This window comes from Pipra filicauda, unplaced genomic scaffold, assembly GCF_003945595.2.
Source record: "Pipra filicauda isolate LSUMZ 115617 unplaced genomic scaffold, ASM394559v2 scaffold81_size6448238_pilon, whole genome shotgun sequence".
NCBI classification, from domain to species: domain Eukaryota; kingdom Metazoa; phylum Chordata; class Aves; order Passeriformes; family Pipridae; genus Pipra; species Pipra filicauda.
Genome location: NW_024104998.1, coordinates 6213004 through 6231873, shown reverse-complemented (window position 1 = coordinate 6231873; position 18870 = coordinate 6213004). Strand labels below are relative to the sequence as shown.

The following is an 18870-nucleotide window of genomic DNA, read 5'->3' as shown; positions in this document are numbered from 1 at the left end:
GTGCAGAAACCCAAGTATTGCCAGGCCAGAGAGCCACAGCCAGCTCTAAGAAGGCAAGAGAGGACAAATACATCATGGGTGTGCAGGGGAGCAGGAGAACCTAGAGACACGCTGCTCTGGGTAACAGGAAATTAAAACTTAAACCCCTGAAAAAGCCAAATGTCTTCTCCACTTCCACGAATTGTGGGAACGTGGCACTGCTGAGGCACCTCCAGCCCTGGGGGCAGTTTTGGGCCCTTCCCAACCAGAAGGACATGGAGGGGCTGGAGCGTGTGCAGGGAAGGGAACAGAGCTGGGGATGAGGCTGGAGCAGCAGGAGCAGCTGAGGGAGCTGGGGGGGCTCAGCCTGGAGAAAAGGAGGCTCAGGGGGGACCTTCTGGCTCTGCAACTCCCTGACAGGAGGTTGTAGTGAGGTGGTGATCAGCCTATTCTCCCAGGTAACAAGTGACAGGACAAGAGGAGACTGCCTCAAGTTGAGTCAGGGGAGTTTTAGTTGGATATCAGGGAAAATTTCTTTCCCAAAAGGGTTGTTCAGTGACTGAGCTTCAGCAACCATCAAACCATGTTCCTAACTAGACTCTTGTCTCAGCAAAGTACCTTGGCTGAATTTCAGCCACAGTGAGAGGACACCTTGGTGTGCCCTGTGACATACTGGCAGGAGTTTAGGCTTTAACCAACCAGTCTGCTGCTTTTCTGCAGGAAAACACAGAGCTTCCATCTGCAGGGCTGACTGACCAGCAGCTGCACGAGCCAGCGCCGACTCCACACCCACCACTGGATTTGGGGGATGTGTGTAAGTTAAAACAACCTACAACCTGTTGATGTTCCATGTCCTCTTATTCTGCAATGGGCTGATTAAAATCCCTTACCTGTTTCATAAACACGAATCCCCCCGGACCTCGGGGTGGGCAGTGACTTCTCCAGAGTGGTGCCACCCACCCCATCTTACAGAGGGGTTGCCATGGCCAGGCAGCAATGCCAGGATGCTGTAGGATGGCTACAGAAAGCAGCCAGGTGTCTGGACTTACAGTTACACTCATATCTCAGGCTCTTGCAACACCCCTCTCTTTGTGGTACTCAAGTGTTTTATAGTAGCACGTGAAACGTACCCACCACACGACTCATTTTCTCTAAGTAAGAGAAGATTCACACAGGCACAGTAACATTTATTTTGGCAGAGTCTGTTTTACTAAATATTTATATTTGAAATGATGGTATCTGTACCTTGCAAAAAAAAAAAAAAAGAAATGAAAAACCAGACCCCAAAAAAATCCACACCACCCCCCCCCAAGGCAAAACAAAACAAAACAAAGCAAAAAACCACAAAAAAAACCCCAACAATCCCAAACCAGTGAGTTTGCAAATGAAGCATTTAACAGTTGGGTTTCATGGTCAAAGAAGGCAGAGCATTACTGGTGCTTTTAGGAGCAGCCACACTGCCAGGAGCTGCCTGAAGCCCATGACCCTTGCAGTCAGAACAGCAGCAGATTTGCATCTCACTGCCAAGCACCTACAGCCGTCCAAAGAACTCCTGAGCCCTGGTTTCCACACAACCCAAAATTCAGTGAGAGCATACACTCTGGATAACCACAGCTGAGAGCCTGTTCTGGACCATGAGCAGGGCACTGCAGCCCCCACAGACCCCTCGGACACAGCCAGTCCTTCCTTAGCTCTCCTTTCACAGCTCGGGGTCTTCCATCTCCTGCCAGTGGTCAAGTGTTTGATGTTGGCATACAACTGACACTGGAGGCGTTTTCCAACTGCTTTCCCTTCACAGACTGTTGGGTCCACTGTTCACACTTTACAAGGCCCAAGAGCCCTTTGGATTTCTTAGGAACTCAGCGTTAGGGACTTTCCTTCCAGGACCTGAGGGGAGCCCACAAGAAGGGTGAAGAGAGACTATTTACAAGGGCCTGGAGTGACAGGGAAGGGGGAATGGCTTCAAACTAAAGAGGGCAGAGTTTTATTGGATGTTGGGAAGAAATTCTTCCCTGTGAGAGTGGTGAGGGGCTGCCAAAAGGTGCCCGGAGAAGCTGTGGCTGCCCCATCCCTGGAAGTGTCCAAGGCCCGATAGGACAGTGCTTGGACAACCTGGGATAGTGGAAGGTGTCCCTGCCCATGGTATGGGAGTAGAACCCAATGATTCTAAATGTCCCTTCCAACCCAAGCCGTTCTATGATTTGGATGAGACTCTTCAGAGGTTGGCCTGGGGTTTGATAAGTGTTAATTTGATCTTGATCACAAAAATGATCATCAGATCCAGGGGATGAACTATCCTCTGAAAGAATCCTCCTGCATGGAATGTAGAAAATAATCTGGTTCATAGCCATGGTGCAATATGCATGTATGGGGGTGTGTAACTATATATATATATATATATATATATATATGTCTGTACGAATAAATAATGATTTTTTTTTACTAAGAAAATGAAACACGTTTTCATGTTATTCTCACAGTTGGTTTTCTGACTGAAACAGAAATTTTGGATTCAAGCTGGTACTCTCCACTACAAGGCTCGCTGCTTTTATTGAGAGCAAAGAAAAAGGTCTGAAAGTAAATCCCGAGAACAAATCAGTGATAATAAATGGTGGTGGAAAGATGTCTGTGGGCAATGGCAGGTGAAAAGGGCAGAAGGTCATGAGGGGTCAGTGACTGTGCCTGTTGGTGTAAGGGACTGACACATCATCAAACCCCTGGCAGACCTTGAGAAAAGGTTTATTCAAGGAGCAGGGCTATAGGGAGGGGGGATCCCGACCCTGTGAGAGCTCCACAGGCACCAGTCCAGGGATTTTCAGCAGCACTACCCCATGCCCAGCAGGCCAGACAAGCCACTCTAGTTCCTTCTCTGGTTCAGATGGGCACCGTGACCTGCACAAAAATACACTGTCAGCCTTGGGAAATAGCTGGGGGGAATTGCTGCCACCTTATCTTCTCCTCCCACAGTCTCTTAAAAGCAATGTTCAGAGCTCCACCCCTTCGGATCTGGCTACAGAGAGGAGATGTATTGTTGCAACAAGACTAGTTTAATGTCCTTGATGTGTGACAAAATTATACAGGAAAGGTTCACATTGGGATGGCTTTTCACAAATGGGCATGGAAAGTTAGTTACACTGGAGAACAGAACAGCTCAGTCTCCATGAAGGGTATTTAGGGAGGAAGGGCAAGTAGAAGCAACGAAAAGCATAGATGATAATGCCTTTTTCAGTGGAAAATGTCTTTAGACCGGGCCTCAACATCTCAGCTGGAACAGGAAAAAAAGTGCTAGAAACTGCCTTTTAGACTATTCTTGTTTAAAAAACAAACAAACGCCGCCAACACACAGGGGTTTTGTTTGATGAATTCAGGGGCACGTCAGATCCCTCTTACTGAGTAAGGAAACAGAGTTCTTTTGTGGTGCAACAAGTTCCTGGACTTTGTTCTTGAATCTGTGCCCCTCATGTGCTACGAGATCAAAGTGATCTTTTATCCTGTGAGTTCTCATTCGCCCAAGATATTTACTGACGTTACTCAAGCTCACTTTCAGCGAAGACAAATCGCGTTTGCCTCGTTTGCCCCTCTTAGTGCGGACATAAGGGCCATCTCCTGGCCACAGCAGGGACTGTAAGAGGAGTGATGAAAAAAAAAAAAAGGGCTTTAAATCTCAAGAGTAAAGCCTGTCAGGAATTATTTGCTCCACGATACCTGGAAAGCTAAATAGAAGCCACAAGTAAGGATTTGTGCCACCAGTCCCTCTCAAGAGTACCAAGGTTTATCAATTTAGGCCTAAGAACTGTCCCTTGCACAGGATTTCCTTCACCTCCCTCAAGTACAATGCAACTAGAATTTTTTTACTGATGTATTGCAAAACCAAAAATGCTCACGAGTTAATTAGTTACATATTCCTTCTGAGGTTTGAATACTTTGTGGTTACATCTGATAGGACCCAGAATTTTATTCCACCCTAGGACACTTAACTGCCTTAAACCCTGTCTTCTGAAGTAGTGACTGCAGGATGACTATGTGATGTTAAAAAAACAAATTAAAATCTAACTTTCTCAACAGCGGAGGAAGAAACACCAAGAAAAACCGATTTCTGAAAGTTAGGAAGCAAAAATTGCAAAACACATCTACGGTTTTTGGCAATTTTTAAGTCTCACACATTACTGGGGAAGAAAAAAGGACTGAACGTGGCTTTAGAATGCCTGACATAGGCAACATAAAACACTTGAACACAGGTTCAACAGAACTGTAAAGACAGATTATAGAATACACTGCAAACTGATTATACACACTTAGAAATCACCTCACAAACCAGAACCTGGGTAATGTGGGGAGGGAAGGAAAGAGTTTGGGGCCTAAAGTGAGCTAAAGCTGAAAGCTGCTTTCACAAAGACAGCATCTTCTGCTCCTGCTGACTGGATAATCCGAGTTTTCTTCTCCTAAACAAACAAGCAAACAGAAAACAAGAAACAGAATTCCTGTCCAGTTGGATACAAACAATTTTTTGCTTCTTCTCACCTCGCTTACGGAGTGGAAAAAACCCTTTGAAGTCAAATTTCCTCATGTCCAAAATGAAATACTTTGTTTTAAAATACCTAAGAAGGAAGGGGATGAAGAACTAGGACCACAAAGTTACCAGGAGGTTGTACAGGTGGTTGTACAGGTGGGGAACAGTTTCACATTTCGAATATTTTTATTGCTGTTGGCTCACACACCTAGAACTGCACTGGCACTCAGAATGGTGGCTGCCTGAGAACTGCAAATATCTACACTACAAATGTAATTTGCAATTCCTAATTGGGAAAAAAAACACCCAAACAACAACTTGCTTCCTACTGTGCAGGCTTCCTAAAGCGCTGAATAATTAATTTTGATGATGTTAATTTTAATGTTGTTAATTAATTTTAGTTGTTCTTATAAGCCCCACCAGGGTTAGATATCCATCCACGGCAGGTTTAGATGTTTAGTTGTCAACAGGAGAAAAAAAAAACCAAGTATTTTTTAACGCTAAAGCCAAATCTTCAGTAGTAACAGTATAGCAGAGCCTAAAAACCTAAATGCTCCCAACAGACGAAATCACAAACTTCCCCTGCACCAATTTCCCTCAGGAAGAAGTTCCAGAGTAACCCCCTGTCCAGAAGGAAGTATTTTACAGGCTCCAGTCTTGGTGTTCATGGAGAATACAAGAGAGAGCTCCACAGCTTGGATTTCTCACAGCTCCAGCTGCACCAGAAGGCAGCTGCAGAACCACCCTGGTTTACTTTGGTCACTTGTATCACTGGATGCCAGGAAATTCTAAAAAAGTTTAAAAAAAAAAAGAAAAAGTTGCCCTGTAAGTTAATTACAGATTGACTGAATGAGTCAGAGAGGCAGACACAGATCATCAAAGAACGAGGAACACGACATTTTTATGGGTGATCACTGTCAATCACTTCCTTTGTCAAAAATGATACACGAAGTTAATAATAATGTAGGAGACAGAGCGAAATTTAGGGTTCTTAACATCTTCAAGGATCAAGACAGTTATTGCAAGAAAAAAGCGACAGACACATCATTCTGTGAAACTCCTTAAATGCTTGATCTAAATGAAATTCAGCTAAACTTGTGTCTCATTAAGTGTAAAATGACAAGGACTCTGCTGAATTCAAAAATGTTTCAGATTTCAACCAGCCTGAGTAAGATTTGCACGTATCTTTCATCAGCTGGTACAAAGATAAAAAGAATCACTACATGCAGGGACCATAATTTGTTCCCAACAGCAATCCAGTTATCACAGAATCATGGAATATGTTCTTCCTTTGTTGTTCCTGTATCTCAGGTGGCAGAACAAGCCACTCTTTGAGAATTTTTGGGCAGTGACACAAACAAGATTAGTAGTGCAAGCTACACATGAAGTTAATTTATCGTATTGAGACTGGCAAAAACCACAAAAAGCCAAGACACTGACACTGGGTAGGCAATATTATTTATTATTATTATTATTATTTTCCACCACTCCTCTGTAGCTTGGTAGCTTTCTTTAAAAGAACTACGAAAGCTGAAGCAATTTTTTATAATTCCGATTCCAGCACAAGTTGGCTCATTGCTCGGAGCTGCACGGGGGGCACACACCGGGTGCCCTCATGATCATTGATTAGCTGCAGGAATTGATTAATGATCAGCACCGGGGCTGATCACTTTGCGTGGGGAGCCGCCTTCCAGTCCTGCTCCTATTTATACTTGTGCCTTGAAGAAGCATCGCCTTTTGCGTGTTTAACTTGTGGCAGGGGACCAGAAAAACACCGATTTTCGAGTGTGTAGCGTGGGATCAGAAGAACAGCGATTTTTCGAGTGTTTAACGTGGAGCTGAGAATCAGAAAAAAACCATCGGTGTTTGAGCGTATAACGTGGAGCGGGAGATCAGGGAATGAGAAAAAACACCGATTTTTGAGTCTTTAGCCTGGGGAAGGGGATGAGGTAATGAGAAAAACCACCGATTTCTGAATGTTTAAAGGGGGGAGGGTGTCGTATCGAGGAATGACAAAAAACACCGATTTTTGAGTGTTTAACGTGGAGCTGAGAATCAGAAAAAACACCGTGTTTTGAGTGTTTAGTGTGGGGGCACGGAATCAGGAAAGAATCGATTTTTGAGTGTTTAACGTGGGGCGGGCGCCGCTTTCACCCCGGGGCTCCGTCAGGGAACGGAGCCGAGTCCAGCCGAACACTCCCGGATGGAAACGAAGAGAGCCGAGATCAGCCGAACACTCCCGGATCGAGCCGAACGGAACCGAGTCCAGCCGAACACTCCCGGATCGAGCCGAAAGGAGCCGAGTCCAGCCGAACTGACCCGACCTGGGCCGAACTCAGCCGAGCGCAACCGAATCCAGCCGAGCCGAGCCCAGCCGCCCGCGACAGCACTAGAGCAGCCGTGAGGGGCCGAAGCGCGGTGGCGGCGCGGCGGCCGCCCGGCGGCTGCGAGCGCGGCAGTGGCAGTGTCCGCGGGCAGAGACAGCGGCAGTGCGGTATCAGTGCACGCTCCACGCCGCCATTTACCCCCCCCCCCCCCCCTCCTTCCCCCGGAAGGCGGGGCCGGCGCTGACATGGCGCCGGCGCGCGCGCGCCGAGTCACGTGCCCCCGGCGGCTCTCGCGCGGGCCGCGAGCGGGGCCTGTGCGCTCCCGGCGTGCCCCGCGCTCCCCCCGCTCTCCCCCCCGGCCCGTCGCGCGGTCGGGCCGGGCCGCGCGCGCTGCCCGCGAGCCCCGCCATGGCCGCCGCCATCATGGCCGCGCCCTGAGGGCACCCGCCGGCACCGCCGCCCGCAGCGACAGCACCGCCCGCACCGCCGCCCGCCCGCCCGCCAGCGCCGACATGGAGGCCGTCAACGCCTTCAACCAGGAGGTGGGAGCGCGGGGCGGGGGACACACACGGCACACACGGCGGCCGCCATCGCGCACCGCCCCCCCCCTGCTTCGGCCCCGCGCTTCCGGCAGGGCCCTGCCCGGCTCCGCCGCCTGTGAGGGGCCCGGCTCGGCCCGGCGGGGAGCGGCGCTCCGGGGGAAAATGGAGGCGAGCGCGGCCGGGCCCCGCGGCCCTGCAGGGGCCGCCCCGCGCTGGCCCGGCCCGGGGGGGAAGCGGCGTTGGAGGGATCTGTGCGGGGATCTCTGTGTCCCCTCGCTGCCCCCGCGCCTTCACTGCCACCGCCTCGCTGTCCCCCCGCTCCCGGGCTCCTCCTCGCACCGCCGGCAGCGGGAACCCCGTTCCGATCCCTGTTCCGGGATCGCTGCCGGGAGTCATTCCCGGCCGTGCGTGTCGTTGAGGAGCTGGGGGGAAGCCGCGTTTCGGGGCTGGTGTTCCCTCGTAGTGCCTTGGCCGGTGTGACACTGGAGCGGGAGGGGGGATCTCTGGGCGCCTGGGATGTGACTGAGGGATCGACGCCAGCACTGGGCACAGGGGAGGCTGGAAATCATTTACTCTCCTTTCGTGCCACGGTCCCTGCTTTTTGATTTTTTTTTTTTTTTTTTTTTTTTTTTTTTTTTTTTTGGTTCCTTGATCGGCCGGTGGGAGTTGGAATCAAAGCAGAGCGTGGTGGTTTTTCCTGCAATAAACAGCAATGTAATTTAGTCCTTCCTCTATAAAGTTTTTTGACACGTGACTTAAAAACGATGGTTAGTTGTTGGTCGTACATCCCCCTCAGCTGGACACTGAGGCTTTGCGGGTCCTCCCTAGACAGAAAAGCAGTTAAAGCTCAGCCAGAGGCTGTTCCCAAATACGCGTTGGAAGGTTGGGAGGCTGTGCATTCCTGCAGGACAGGAACGGGAGAAATGGCAGCTGCTCTTCCGTGATGGAGTCAGGGTGCAAAAAGTTCACTCTGCAGTTTCCTGGGATCCCGTGACTAATCCCTGCCTTGGAAACTGGTGTGTTTTGTTCCCTGCCTCTTCCTGTAGGAAAGGTGGGATGCTCTGGCTTGATGCAAACAGGAATGCCGAGTGAAATCCTGATGTCTGAAAGAGAGCAAAGCATCAGATTTTTTGCTTGGATATCAGTTATGGGGGAGAAAAGGGTCCTTGCTGAAGTTCCTGTTGTGCAGTCACTTGTGTGTGTGACGGGTTCCTGGGACTGCACGTGTGTGGAGCAGCCTGGGAATGAGCTCAGGGAATGGTTCCTGCCCTGTCCTCTCCCAGGAGGGGTGTTTGTGGTGTTGGCAGAGCACATAAAGTCCAGTTCTCAGACGGGTCTCTTCTCTTGCTGCCTGGAGCAGCACAAACCGAAATGGTCTGTGGGGGGGTAAGATTTAGGGGGAGATACTGTTCTCTTTCACTGAGAAAGCCCAGAAATGTCCGTTTTACAGAGATCTGAGTGTTGTTCCAGCAGTGGTGGGAACAGCCCAGGCTGGGGAGGCTGTGAGCGCTGGTTTTGTCTGTACAGCTCGGTGTTGTGAGGCCTTCAGAGGTGCCAGTCCCAGTCACTGAAGGGTTAATTATTTTATTGGGAGTGGAGTAGCTCAAGCAGTGAAGATGGGGGCAGCTACAAAGTACCCTGTAGGCCAAGAATTCCTGGACTTGCTGGCTCTACAATACCAGGGAATTGTGGGTTTATCATGGAACTCCCAAGTGCAGCAGCCCTGGGATTGGAGCTGCACTTCCCGTGCGTGCTGGAGGTGATTCTCTCCTGGCTCTGCTTCCATGTCAGCTCTGCCTGAAGGAGGAGATGCCACTTACTGCAGATGATCCCACCATTTGGGATTTTTTTGGGGTGGGTTTGGTGTTTGCAGCAGTTCTTTGAATGGTGGGAGGCCCAAGTTCAAAGCAGGGCTGTAAATTAGGCATGCTCGAAGCTGCTGGGTTGGTGTCTCCTCTTGGATAAAAGAGCTTGGGGAGGGAGAGGAGTGAGTTTGGCTCTGGCAGTGGGTGGGAACTCGCTGGGGTTGTGTAATTTGATCCTGTTTGATTGTGGTGCCGTTCCCTCAGTCCCGGTCTTTGAGCCTCTCTTTTGAATGCGAGTTTGCCAATAAATGTCCTCTTCAAAATCCTCCTGTTTCTACAGGAGCAAGCCCAGGTTTTGTGTTTGCTGCTCCATCTTTATCCAGCTGTAGTTTGAGCAGATTCCTCCAGCTGAATAGGAGGGATTGGACAGGGCTGTGGTGCGTTTCCTCTGAGGAATTCAGTTCCAACTGGATCCTGCACTGTTAGGTGCATATATTATGTTACATTAGTGACACAGTATAAATAAATCACCAAAGGTAACTGGATAATGGACAGAACTTTGTTATGCTTTTAGGAAAACAAGCAAACATTTTTCTAAAAACAAAACAAAAAAAACCCAAACAGAAAAAATCCCACCCCCAAAACAGAAGCAAACAAAACCCCTCACCAAGACAGCTGCCACGGTTTATAAATCCTTGGCATGTTTCAGTTTAGGGGATGTGTGTTTCCTTTTCTTTAATCTGAAAAACTTGAGGCATAGTTAAAAAAGTTAGAAAAAGAGATTTTTTTTTTTTTTTTGCACAGTCTTGCTGCTGGAAATAGGAAAAAAGCGCCAACTTTCTTGTTTTGTAATCTTTTATTTGTGTTGAGTAATGCATCCTATGCCTTTAATGGTGTGTCTCAGGTTGACAGTAGTTAATCTGTACCACTGAAACATTTGATATCCCACCTAAAGGTGCCCAGAGACAATGAGGTGGCAGATCTTGTGGGCTGTTTGTTCCAAGCTGGAGCTGCAGGTTCCTTCTTTGCTGTTGGCCCTTGTTCAGGGCACTGGGCAGTTGGGGTTCTGATCCAGCGTGGCTGGTTTATGCCAATGGCAAGGCTTTATTTTGCCTGTTCTATTACAGTCTTCCCCTCCCTCCCCAGGTGCTATAAATAGAGGTTGGCAGGATATCCTTCCCAGTGGTTCTCCAGCAGTTGCTGGAGCTCAGGATCCCCGGTGAGAGTCTGGATGTGCAGGGAAAAGCAGCAAGGACACAACTACCAGCATCTGGCTGGAGTCTCTTGCCTCTGCACTGAACTTGTTTCCAGGAATATTGTAAGCTGTGACATTCCAGTAGGGATTCCTGGTAAGAGAAGTGAGACAAGCAGTATTTCCAGGAGATGTGTTGGACATGAGAGCCCTGCCCTGGCCCCGAGAGCTGCATTTCCAAACCATTTCTGCAGGAAACAAAACTCTCTTCTGTGTGTACTTCCATGATGTCATTTTCAGATGAGGATCCCTTGTGAAGATGTTTCTCCCCAGTGTTTCAGGATTCAGAAGTGGCTGAGTCGATGAAGTGCTGTTTGGCTTCATTGCCTGGGGGTCATATCTGGTCAAATCTAAATGTCACTTAATTTTCCCAAGAATACAGCCTGACAGCTGTGGGTGTTATGGTGATCTCTTACCTCCAGCAGCACCTGATGCTAGTGGTCAAGCATTTAAAACTTGCTGATCATCTGAGATAGGGAATGATCTGTTGCTAAGCTCTTTCTCCTTTCCTTAGCTCGAGGAAGAACCTGAGGAGGACAGGAAGCAGCAAGTTCTTTAGGGGAAGGAGAATGTACAGGGCCAGCAGAATTCCTTTGGATTTTCTAAAACATCTGCCCTTTTAAAGTTTTGTTAACAAAATAGTGTGGCGTCTGTGCTTGTTGGTCGTGTCTTCCATCATCCTTTTGCTTCTGTAGGCACACAAACAAGTAACTACAATTATATACCCATAAGTGTCCGGTGATTTGCCGTGTCTCGTGTTTTCTAAATGCATAAATAAAACACGTTCCAAAAGCTGGTGAATGAATGCACTGACTGTGGCTGAAGCCTGCTTTGGGAACTGCTTTTGGACACCTAAGGCTCGATTGAATCATTGAGGGCGTGTTAGACTGCTCTGGAAATTGGAGAAGGGGAGGTTGAATGAGGTGTCCTGACAGTGACCTGAGTGCTTGATACCCACTAATCACTAAACACTGTGTTTGTTTTAGTAGGTGCTTCTCTCCGTGCTGCTGCTGTGCTGGGGGGTTGATTTAATGAGTGTATAAAACAGACCCGTAGCTCTTTATTTGCAAATAAAGAGACCTTTTTATGGCAGAGGCACTTCAGCAAGAGAGCAAAGCCAGGGAAGCCAGTTCAAGCCCTAAAAGGTATTTTTACCTTCCTACTGGGTTATCTCATGCTTAAAACACATAAATAGAGTTAAGATCGTACATCAAGCTCGGTGAATTTTAAAATAGTGGTTCTCAGGTTCCTATGTAAAATAGACCAGCAAAGGGCATTAACTGTAGAATGACAGGAGTTAATAATCTGCTGCTCAAAAGGCTGAGAACTAAAGGCCATCATCATCCTTGTCCTGTTTCCCACCCCTCCTGGCACCTCCTGAGCTGGAGCAGGGGCACAGTTGTAGTTGAAAGGTGTCTTGGTTCACTTCTTCCATGTGTTTTCTGTGGTGCTTCTGTACTTCACATAAAGTTTTAATTTCGGGGCTCACTGTGTTAGTTAGTCTCCCTTTTGCTGTCCTGCCATGGTTTAATGAATAGCTCCCCTTTGTTATTAAATAGCATTTATCAGCCTGAAAACGAGCAGGTGAATTTTCTGCCTTTTAAGCTCTTTGCTTTACAGATACTTTAGAGTTTCCTTCCGTGCTGCTGTGAAAAGTACCCAGAAATACTCTTAAATCAATATTGTGTATTGTGGCTGGAGTTTAGTGGGCTCTTGAATACCTCCACTTCTTTTGTGTCAACATCTTCCGATCCTGCAGTTATGGTCAGTGAAAGCAGAAGGTCAGAGCATTCCAGGGACAGGCTCCTGTTGTGAGGCAGGACATTGGAAATGCTCTCAAGCCACAGATTTTCATTGCCTGTGTTGCATCCATCACAATGATTTCTTAAACAGTGTAAACTTTTGTGTCCAGGTTGTTCCTTGGGCTGATCATGGTGCCCTCTGAGGAACTGGATTTATTATTGTGAGAACAATCCTCTGAAAATAGGGGTGGTTTTTTTGGTGTATTGCTTTGGGCAATGTGTGTGGAAGAAGATCCCAGTCTAATTGAACATACGGAAATGTAAATTCGTGGGTGGCTTACTGAGCAGCTCCCCCTTCTACCAGTGAAAAGCCATGAGGGACTTGTAAGGGTGTTAAATTTTAGATTTACCTGTGTTTAAAACGTGGTGTAGACACGTTTAACCAATACTGAGAATTAAATAAAAATCAGCATTAAAGTAGTCATTTGATATTTGAAGATTTCAGGTAACTTGAAAAAAGTAGGAAAGTTTTCTTGTAGAATTCCAAGAGATGGTGATGGGGAGGGTGAAGAGAGGGCAAATAGGTTTATTTTATATATATACACACACATGCACACGCAGATGTGTACTGTAGGTGTATTTATATATGTATGTGTGCCTTTGTCCTCCCTGGCAGTTTTTCTCCTTGGATTTTTATTTTTTCCGTGTTTCCCCCAATTGCAGTGTCAAAGTTGGGATACTTTAAAGATACTTCTCTTTATATTTTTGCTGCCCCTTGTTTCTTGTTACCTTGGGCCCTGCTCTGAGCCCTCCCAGTGTCCTGGGGGGTCTCTCCTTGCGTTCCTGAAATACAAAGTGCTGCTTTCACACCAGCTCCTTTGTTCTTACTATATGGGACTGGATCCTGTTGCTGGAGGACCAGTTGCTTCTCCATGTGCAAAGGAAAGGATGTGGAATGCCTGTCTTAATGTTGGCTGCTTTTTTCCTCCTCCGTCTGTTTTTGAGCCTTCTGGTGCTTCGTTGTGGGTGTTGGGCTTTCGATTTCTCTTCCCCTTTCATTACAGCTTAAAACAGATTTTCCTGAGTTTTAATAATATTACTGACTTAGTTCATTGAGAGTCTTTGCACTTATTTTAAAGCAATTAAGTCCCAATTTAAAACAGGATTTGTTTTTAAAACCAAGTCAGCTCACAGACCCCTCTCTCCATCTTTTATCTGACAGTTTTTATTTGTCCATGCTGTGATTTCTCATCAAGCTGAAATATGTTTAACAGTTAAAATGGCTTTAAAAATCCAACATTCTGGCATTGGAACTGGCATTTTATGGAGATGAATAATGAGAATTCATGGTCTTGTGTTGGTGCTGGAAAAGGCATCTGGCTACCACTGTCTTGAATGACAGTTTTTCTTCTGTCACATCTCCTGGAATAGGAATTGAATTAAGAAAGTAAATACCTTGTTGCCAGCTGTCTGTGTTTTATAGGTGTAAGGCCTCCCTTTGTCCTGCTGAAAGCCTTGTTAGCAAATTACTTGCCTTATTTGGCCAAATTTTTTTGTCTTCATTGATTTTTTTTCCTTGACCGAGACAGTGAATAAATCTGTGGAACTTGGTCACTTCACCAGTATCTTGGAACTTAAATCAATTAAAATTAGAAGTAGAAGAAATTTTTAAATGACATCTTACTTTCCATAACAGTGACAAATGAAGACACTTTTATTCTCTTATTTTGCTTTGTGGCACATAATTGATGACACTTTTGACTAGTGTTCAAGGGCTCAATTTTTTCTTTATTGTAAAGGGCAAAATGAAATTATGTAACACAAAGCAATTTTTTTCCCTGTGATTTGTGAGGAATATTTCAAGGTAAAAACAACTGTGTGTGTAGAAGCCTTGCAGATCTCAGTGTTGTTTTGCCATAAGAACACAGTGCAGTGCACGGGGTGGTTTTGGCAGCTGGTTATTTTGCAGTGAGAATTTCCAAGAGCAGCTTGTGGAGCTGATAGAATTCACTGCAGATCCAGAGAGGGATCCCGAGGGATCTGGAGAGCAGTGCAATGTGCATTGGAATCTGGGGTCTCTGGTGTGTGTACGTGTGAGTGCCAGGCTGTTACTGACAACAGATCTCCCCAAATCCCTCGGTTCCCTGTTCTTTTAAAACATTCCACACGGATGGAATGTCATGTCACAGTGTTCAGGTGGTGCTGGGATCCTGGGGAAAGTGTATCCAGGTGTCTTCATGGATGATTCCCCAACTCCGTGTGCCAGTTTTAGTTTCCCTCATCTCTGAAATGTAAAGCTAATGCTTATTTTCAGTTATGATGTGTGTATATATATATATATATATATACACACTCACACACATACATGTCATCTATAAAGACCAGTAACTCCTGAAAACGTCCTTGAGGAATGAACTTTCCCCTGGGTGACCTATGAAGAATAAGGCAGCAGTTTGTAAAAGAGCAAAACAGGTTTGTAAAATAGCAAGTTCTCTCAGGGCCAGCCAGCAATGTGGCCAACACAGAGTGTGAGATATCAAAAATCCCTCACCCACCTGAAATGTCTTTTTTTGGTGAATTCCTTAAGCTTCAGAACACATTTCTAATGTTTGTTTTCTCTGTTCAGCTCTTTTCACTGATGGAGATGAAACCTCCTATTTCCCGAGCAAAGATGATTCTCATCACAAAAGCTGCCATTAAAGCTATTAAGGTAAAGTACAACAGGCACGAACACCAAACTGTAAACAGCAGCAATGATTTATTATTTCACTTCTGAAGTAAATATTCAGGATTTCCCAGTCTCAGGGATGGTTTATTCTGGTTGGCGTTAAGGCTGTTGTGTAGAAACAAGTGGGTGGTGAACATCATCTCTTGGTTTTGGACTGGGAGCATGATGCCAGCTTGATTTTTATTTTATTTTTATTTTTTTTATTTTTTTTTCTTTTGGGTCATTGCTTTTTAATGTTACACCCACTAGGGCGTTGTGATTCTTGTGAAATAAAATTTTAACTGTTGCAGGGTGCAACTGCACTTTATTAGCACGTGGAAACGCTGGTCCTGCGTAGAAAGTAACTCCAGAAAGCTTTCACTTACTCACTGACACCACACTGCTGGCAGAAAGGATGCCTTGGGTCTGGGTCTCCCCCATGAAATCCTTTTCTCTGTGCTTTAATTAATTAATTTAGCTTGATAACATCCTGCCTTTTAGAATGTGACTGCCATATTCTGTACTTTTTCCGAAGTGGTAATAAGCACAAAGAGTAAAAACACTTCCAGAATGATGTGCCACTGTTCAGTAGCTGATATGCTAATGCATGTTATTTATTTTCCAGCTCTACAAGCATGTTGTCCAGATTGTGGAGAAGTTTATCAAAAAGGTAAACAAAAATAATAAAAAAATCTATTGATAAAGTTATTGTCTGCATCCTTTATTAGATATTGCTAATAAATAACCAGAAAGGCTTCTGTTACTCAGGGATTGAGGGGGGAAATCCTGGTTTGTTAGGATTTTATACATTTTGGTATCACTTTTGTATATATAACCTCATTTTAGTTTTCCATCATACATTAATGGGAGGGGAAGCAAATTGTGAAATTTTTCTCTACCCAGCAGCTGGGGAGGAAACTGGAGGTACTGAACTTAAAATTAATTGTCACTAAGTTAATCCATACTTTCAGAAATGGCAGTTTTCATGCTTGCCTGGGCATGTAGAGCAGCAGGCTGGAATGCAGTGCTCCCTTTCTCCCCAAGAGCAGATTTCCTGGGAATATCCCTGCCTGACGGACAATTCTTGTTGTGTTTCAGTGCAAACCAGAGTACAAAGTCCCTGGGCTGTACGTGATTGACTCCATTGTTCGTCAGTCCCGGCACCAGTTTGGAACAGACAAAGATGTTTTTGGGCCAAGATTCTCTAAAAATATTACTGCCACATTCCAGTATTTGTATCTGTGTCCATCTGAAGACAAGGTATGACTGTCACTCCTCAAGTGTTGCTGTGCATCGGTCATGGTGTTTGCTCTCCTGGGGCAGTGAACTGGGTGATTCTCTCTGTCCCTGGGAGGGACTTTTGCTGTAGGAAAGGGAAAAACAGGCTGAGGAAGATGATCAAAGGTGACAGTTGAATGCAAGTTGGAGTTAAAAGATATATTTTGCCTACCCTCATCAGCTTTGCCTGTGCAGACAGTTCAGCACTGTGTGGTTACTGTGCCAAAAGCTTTTCCTCTTGAGGTTGCTTCAGGAAAACTTCCTCTGGAAGGCAGTGTCTCCCACAAAAAGGAGGTGTTGCAGGAGCAGCTCTGGTTTTGTAGGAAGTGATGGTTCTGCTCACAAAAGTTTTCTAAGAAAATCATTGTGTTGGTTTCATCAGTCTTTCCCAGTCCTGTACTTGAGGGTTTCATTGCTGTTCTCCATTGCCAACACTGGTTTAAGGCCTTGTTTTTCTTAGTTCTGCTGTACTTGTTGATAGAACAGAGGCTCAGAAAGTGTCCTGAATTCCTGATGGTCCTGGTTGTTACCAACAGAAAATGACTTTTGTTCCCTGGCAGGAAAATCCAAGATAAGTATGTTTCAGAAGTTGCCAGTTGGTTTCCAGAAAAACACCTCTTTGCTTTTTCTCTGTAAAATACTCCTTTTCTACCTGACTTCTTCCCCAACTTTCTAAATAAGCTTTTTGTAAAGCTTTGATGTTCATAGTTCTCTAATGTGGTACATTTAGACCTTCAGGCTTTGAATCTGATATCCTGGAGCTCCTGGGTTAGTACCTTGGTGAAAAAGAGCAGTCCCTTCTCCTTTCTGTTTCTGTGCTTACCATTTTGTTCACATAAATGAATTAGGCTGTCCATCTCCTTCATGGGGCTACTTGATATAGGGAATAATATTATTTATAACATGCTTGCTTTGATGGATTTCCAGTTTCTAAACCAAAAAGCCTGATCTACAGATACACGACAACCGTGGTTGATGTCTGAAGATAATGCTACTTTTTTTTTTTTTTTTTTTAAACAGCCTTTCTGTAAGATTAATGTGACTGAAAACAGGACTATTAAATTTACTCATTCTTTGGCCTTCATTCTATTTTCAGGTCTTCTGGAGAGATGGCATTTTATTGCTTTGATATTCTGCTGTTTTCAAGTTTTAACTGTTTTTTCAGACCAAAATCTTATTTAAAAATAGACTATTTCAGGTTTCTCTCTAACTGATGTTATTTTAGCAAACATTTTGTAAAATTCTTGAATCACTTAGCTAATGAAGGTAGAGGTGGATTTGCATGGGTGTAGATAACTGAGTCACTGTGAGACATTTGATTGTTGAAACAAGAAGGGACAGAATCAATTCATTCCAAGTAAAAAGTATTTGAAGCTTATATGTCTGCAGGTGAGATGACTAAACCTACAAAAGGACAGCAATACAACATGTATTCTGATTTCTACCTGCCTGAATATTCCAACTGAAGCAACACAACTAGTGAGACATTGTTTTAGTGCTGGGCTAAAGAAGGAAAGGCAAATTTCCAGCTTGTTCCTGAAAGCTGCGTTGTTCTTCATGTCAAAAGAAAAAAAAGAAATGAGCTTAAAATAACAGCTGACAATCAGAGATTCTAAATTAATCCTTCTGCAGTGATCTGTGAGGATGTTTCCCACTTGTTTTCCTGATCTTTTGAGCAATGGTGGAGATGGTTTCTGGAGTCAACACAGAATTGGTTGGGTTAGGGATAAAATCAAGGAAGCAATCCTCAGCCTGGTTTTGTAGTGCTGTTCTGGTGTTTCCTGGTGTAATTGCCCCTCTCTTCCTTAGGGCTTTCCAGCTTGTCTTCCTTTTCTCTTTCTGGTCACATTGGTTGGTTGGTTCAACCCTTGGTGACCATCTGTGAAGGAATGGGGCTGAAGTGATGTCCTCGATTTTTCATCAGACCTGGATTTCTGACTGGCCAGAACAGTTTTAGGAAAGTGTCACAAATTGCTTTTTATTAAAGCAGACAGTAAAATAAGTTGGCAGTTTTAATTTTAACCATGTAAAAGGTGTTGCTGCCCTGTGTCACGACACAAGGCTTGTTAAATTGGTGTGCCTGGTTATGTTGTGTGCTGTTCAAACCTTTCTTCTCCACATACAGAAGATAAACTGGGACTTTGTGAATAAAGAGAGCCGGATTCAGCATTGGTGCTTACTTTTGTTTCAACAGAGTAAAATAGTCCGTGTCCTGAACCTTTGGCAGAAAAATGGAGTATTTAAAATTGAAATAATTCAGCCTCTTCTGGATATGGCAGCAGGAACTAGTGCCACTGCCCCAATGGCAGAGAATGCTACTAACAATGAAGGTAGGAATGAACATTTTAACTTCTGCCTTCAAAGGGCAAATGGCAATAGCTTGTTTGCTTTCACAGGAAAGCACCTGCTCTTAGTTCCAGCAGCAACATGTCCATAAACTTACCTTTGTTGTCAAAATTAAGTGGAGCAGCTGAACTTATTTTGAATAAATGCTGATACTGTGCCTGGTGAGAACTTAATTGGAAAATACCTGAAATGTGTATCACAGATATTCATGTGCACATACATATGTGGACACTTACAGATGACTTCAGTGTCCCCTGTTAAACAAGTACTTTTGCTTTGAAATATTTGTCTGTTGTATCTCAGTTTTCCAATTCTGATGTAATTTTTTAATGTTAGAATCCAGATGAGTAAAGTGGGATCTTACATGTTAAGAGCTCTGTCT

General features: G+C 45.2%; 1 protein-coding gene across 2 annotated transcripts in view; it reads left to right on the top strand.

Annotated features, from left to right (window-relative positions):
- The first annotated feature begins 7227 nt into the window (after positions 1-7227).
- SCAF4 (SR-related CTD associated factor 4) overlaps positions 7228-18870 on the top strand; it is a 29105-nt gene continuing 17462 nt past the window's right edge. For both annotated transcript variants that reach the window (XM_039390401.1, XM_027715370.2), the window contains exons 1-5: positions 7228-7358; positions 14784-14867; positions 15490-15534; positions 15963-16124; positions 18337-18472. In XM_039390401.1, the coding sequence (XP_039246335.1) occupies positions 7329-7358; positions 14784-14867; positions 15490-15534; positions 15963-16124; positions 18337-18472 (457 nt within the window). In that variant the 5' untranslated portion in view covers positions 7228-7328. The remainder of the gene's footprint in view (positions 7359-14783; positions 14868-15489; positions 15535-15962; positions 16125-18336; positions 18473-18870) is intronic.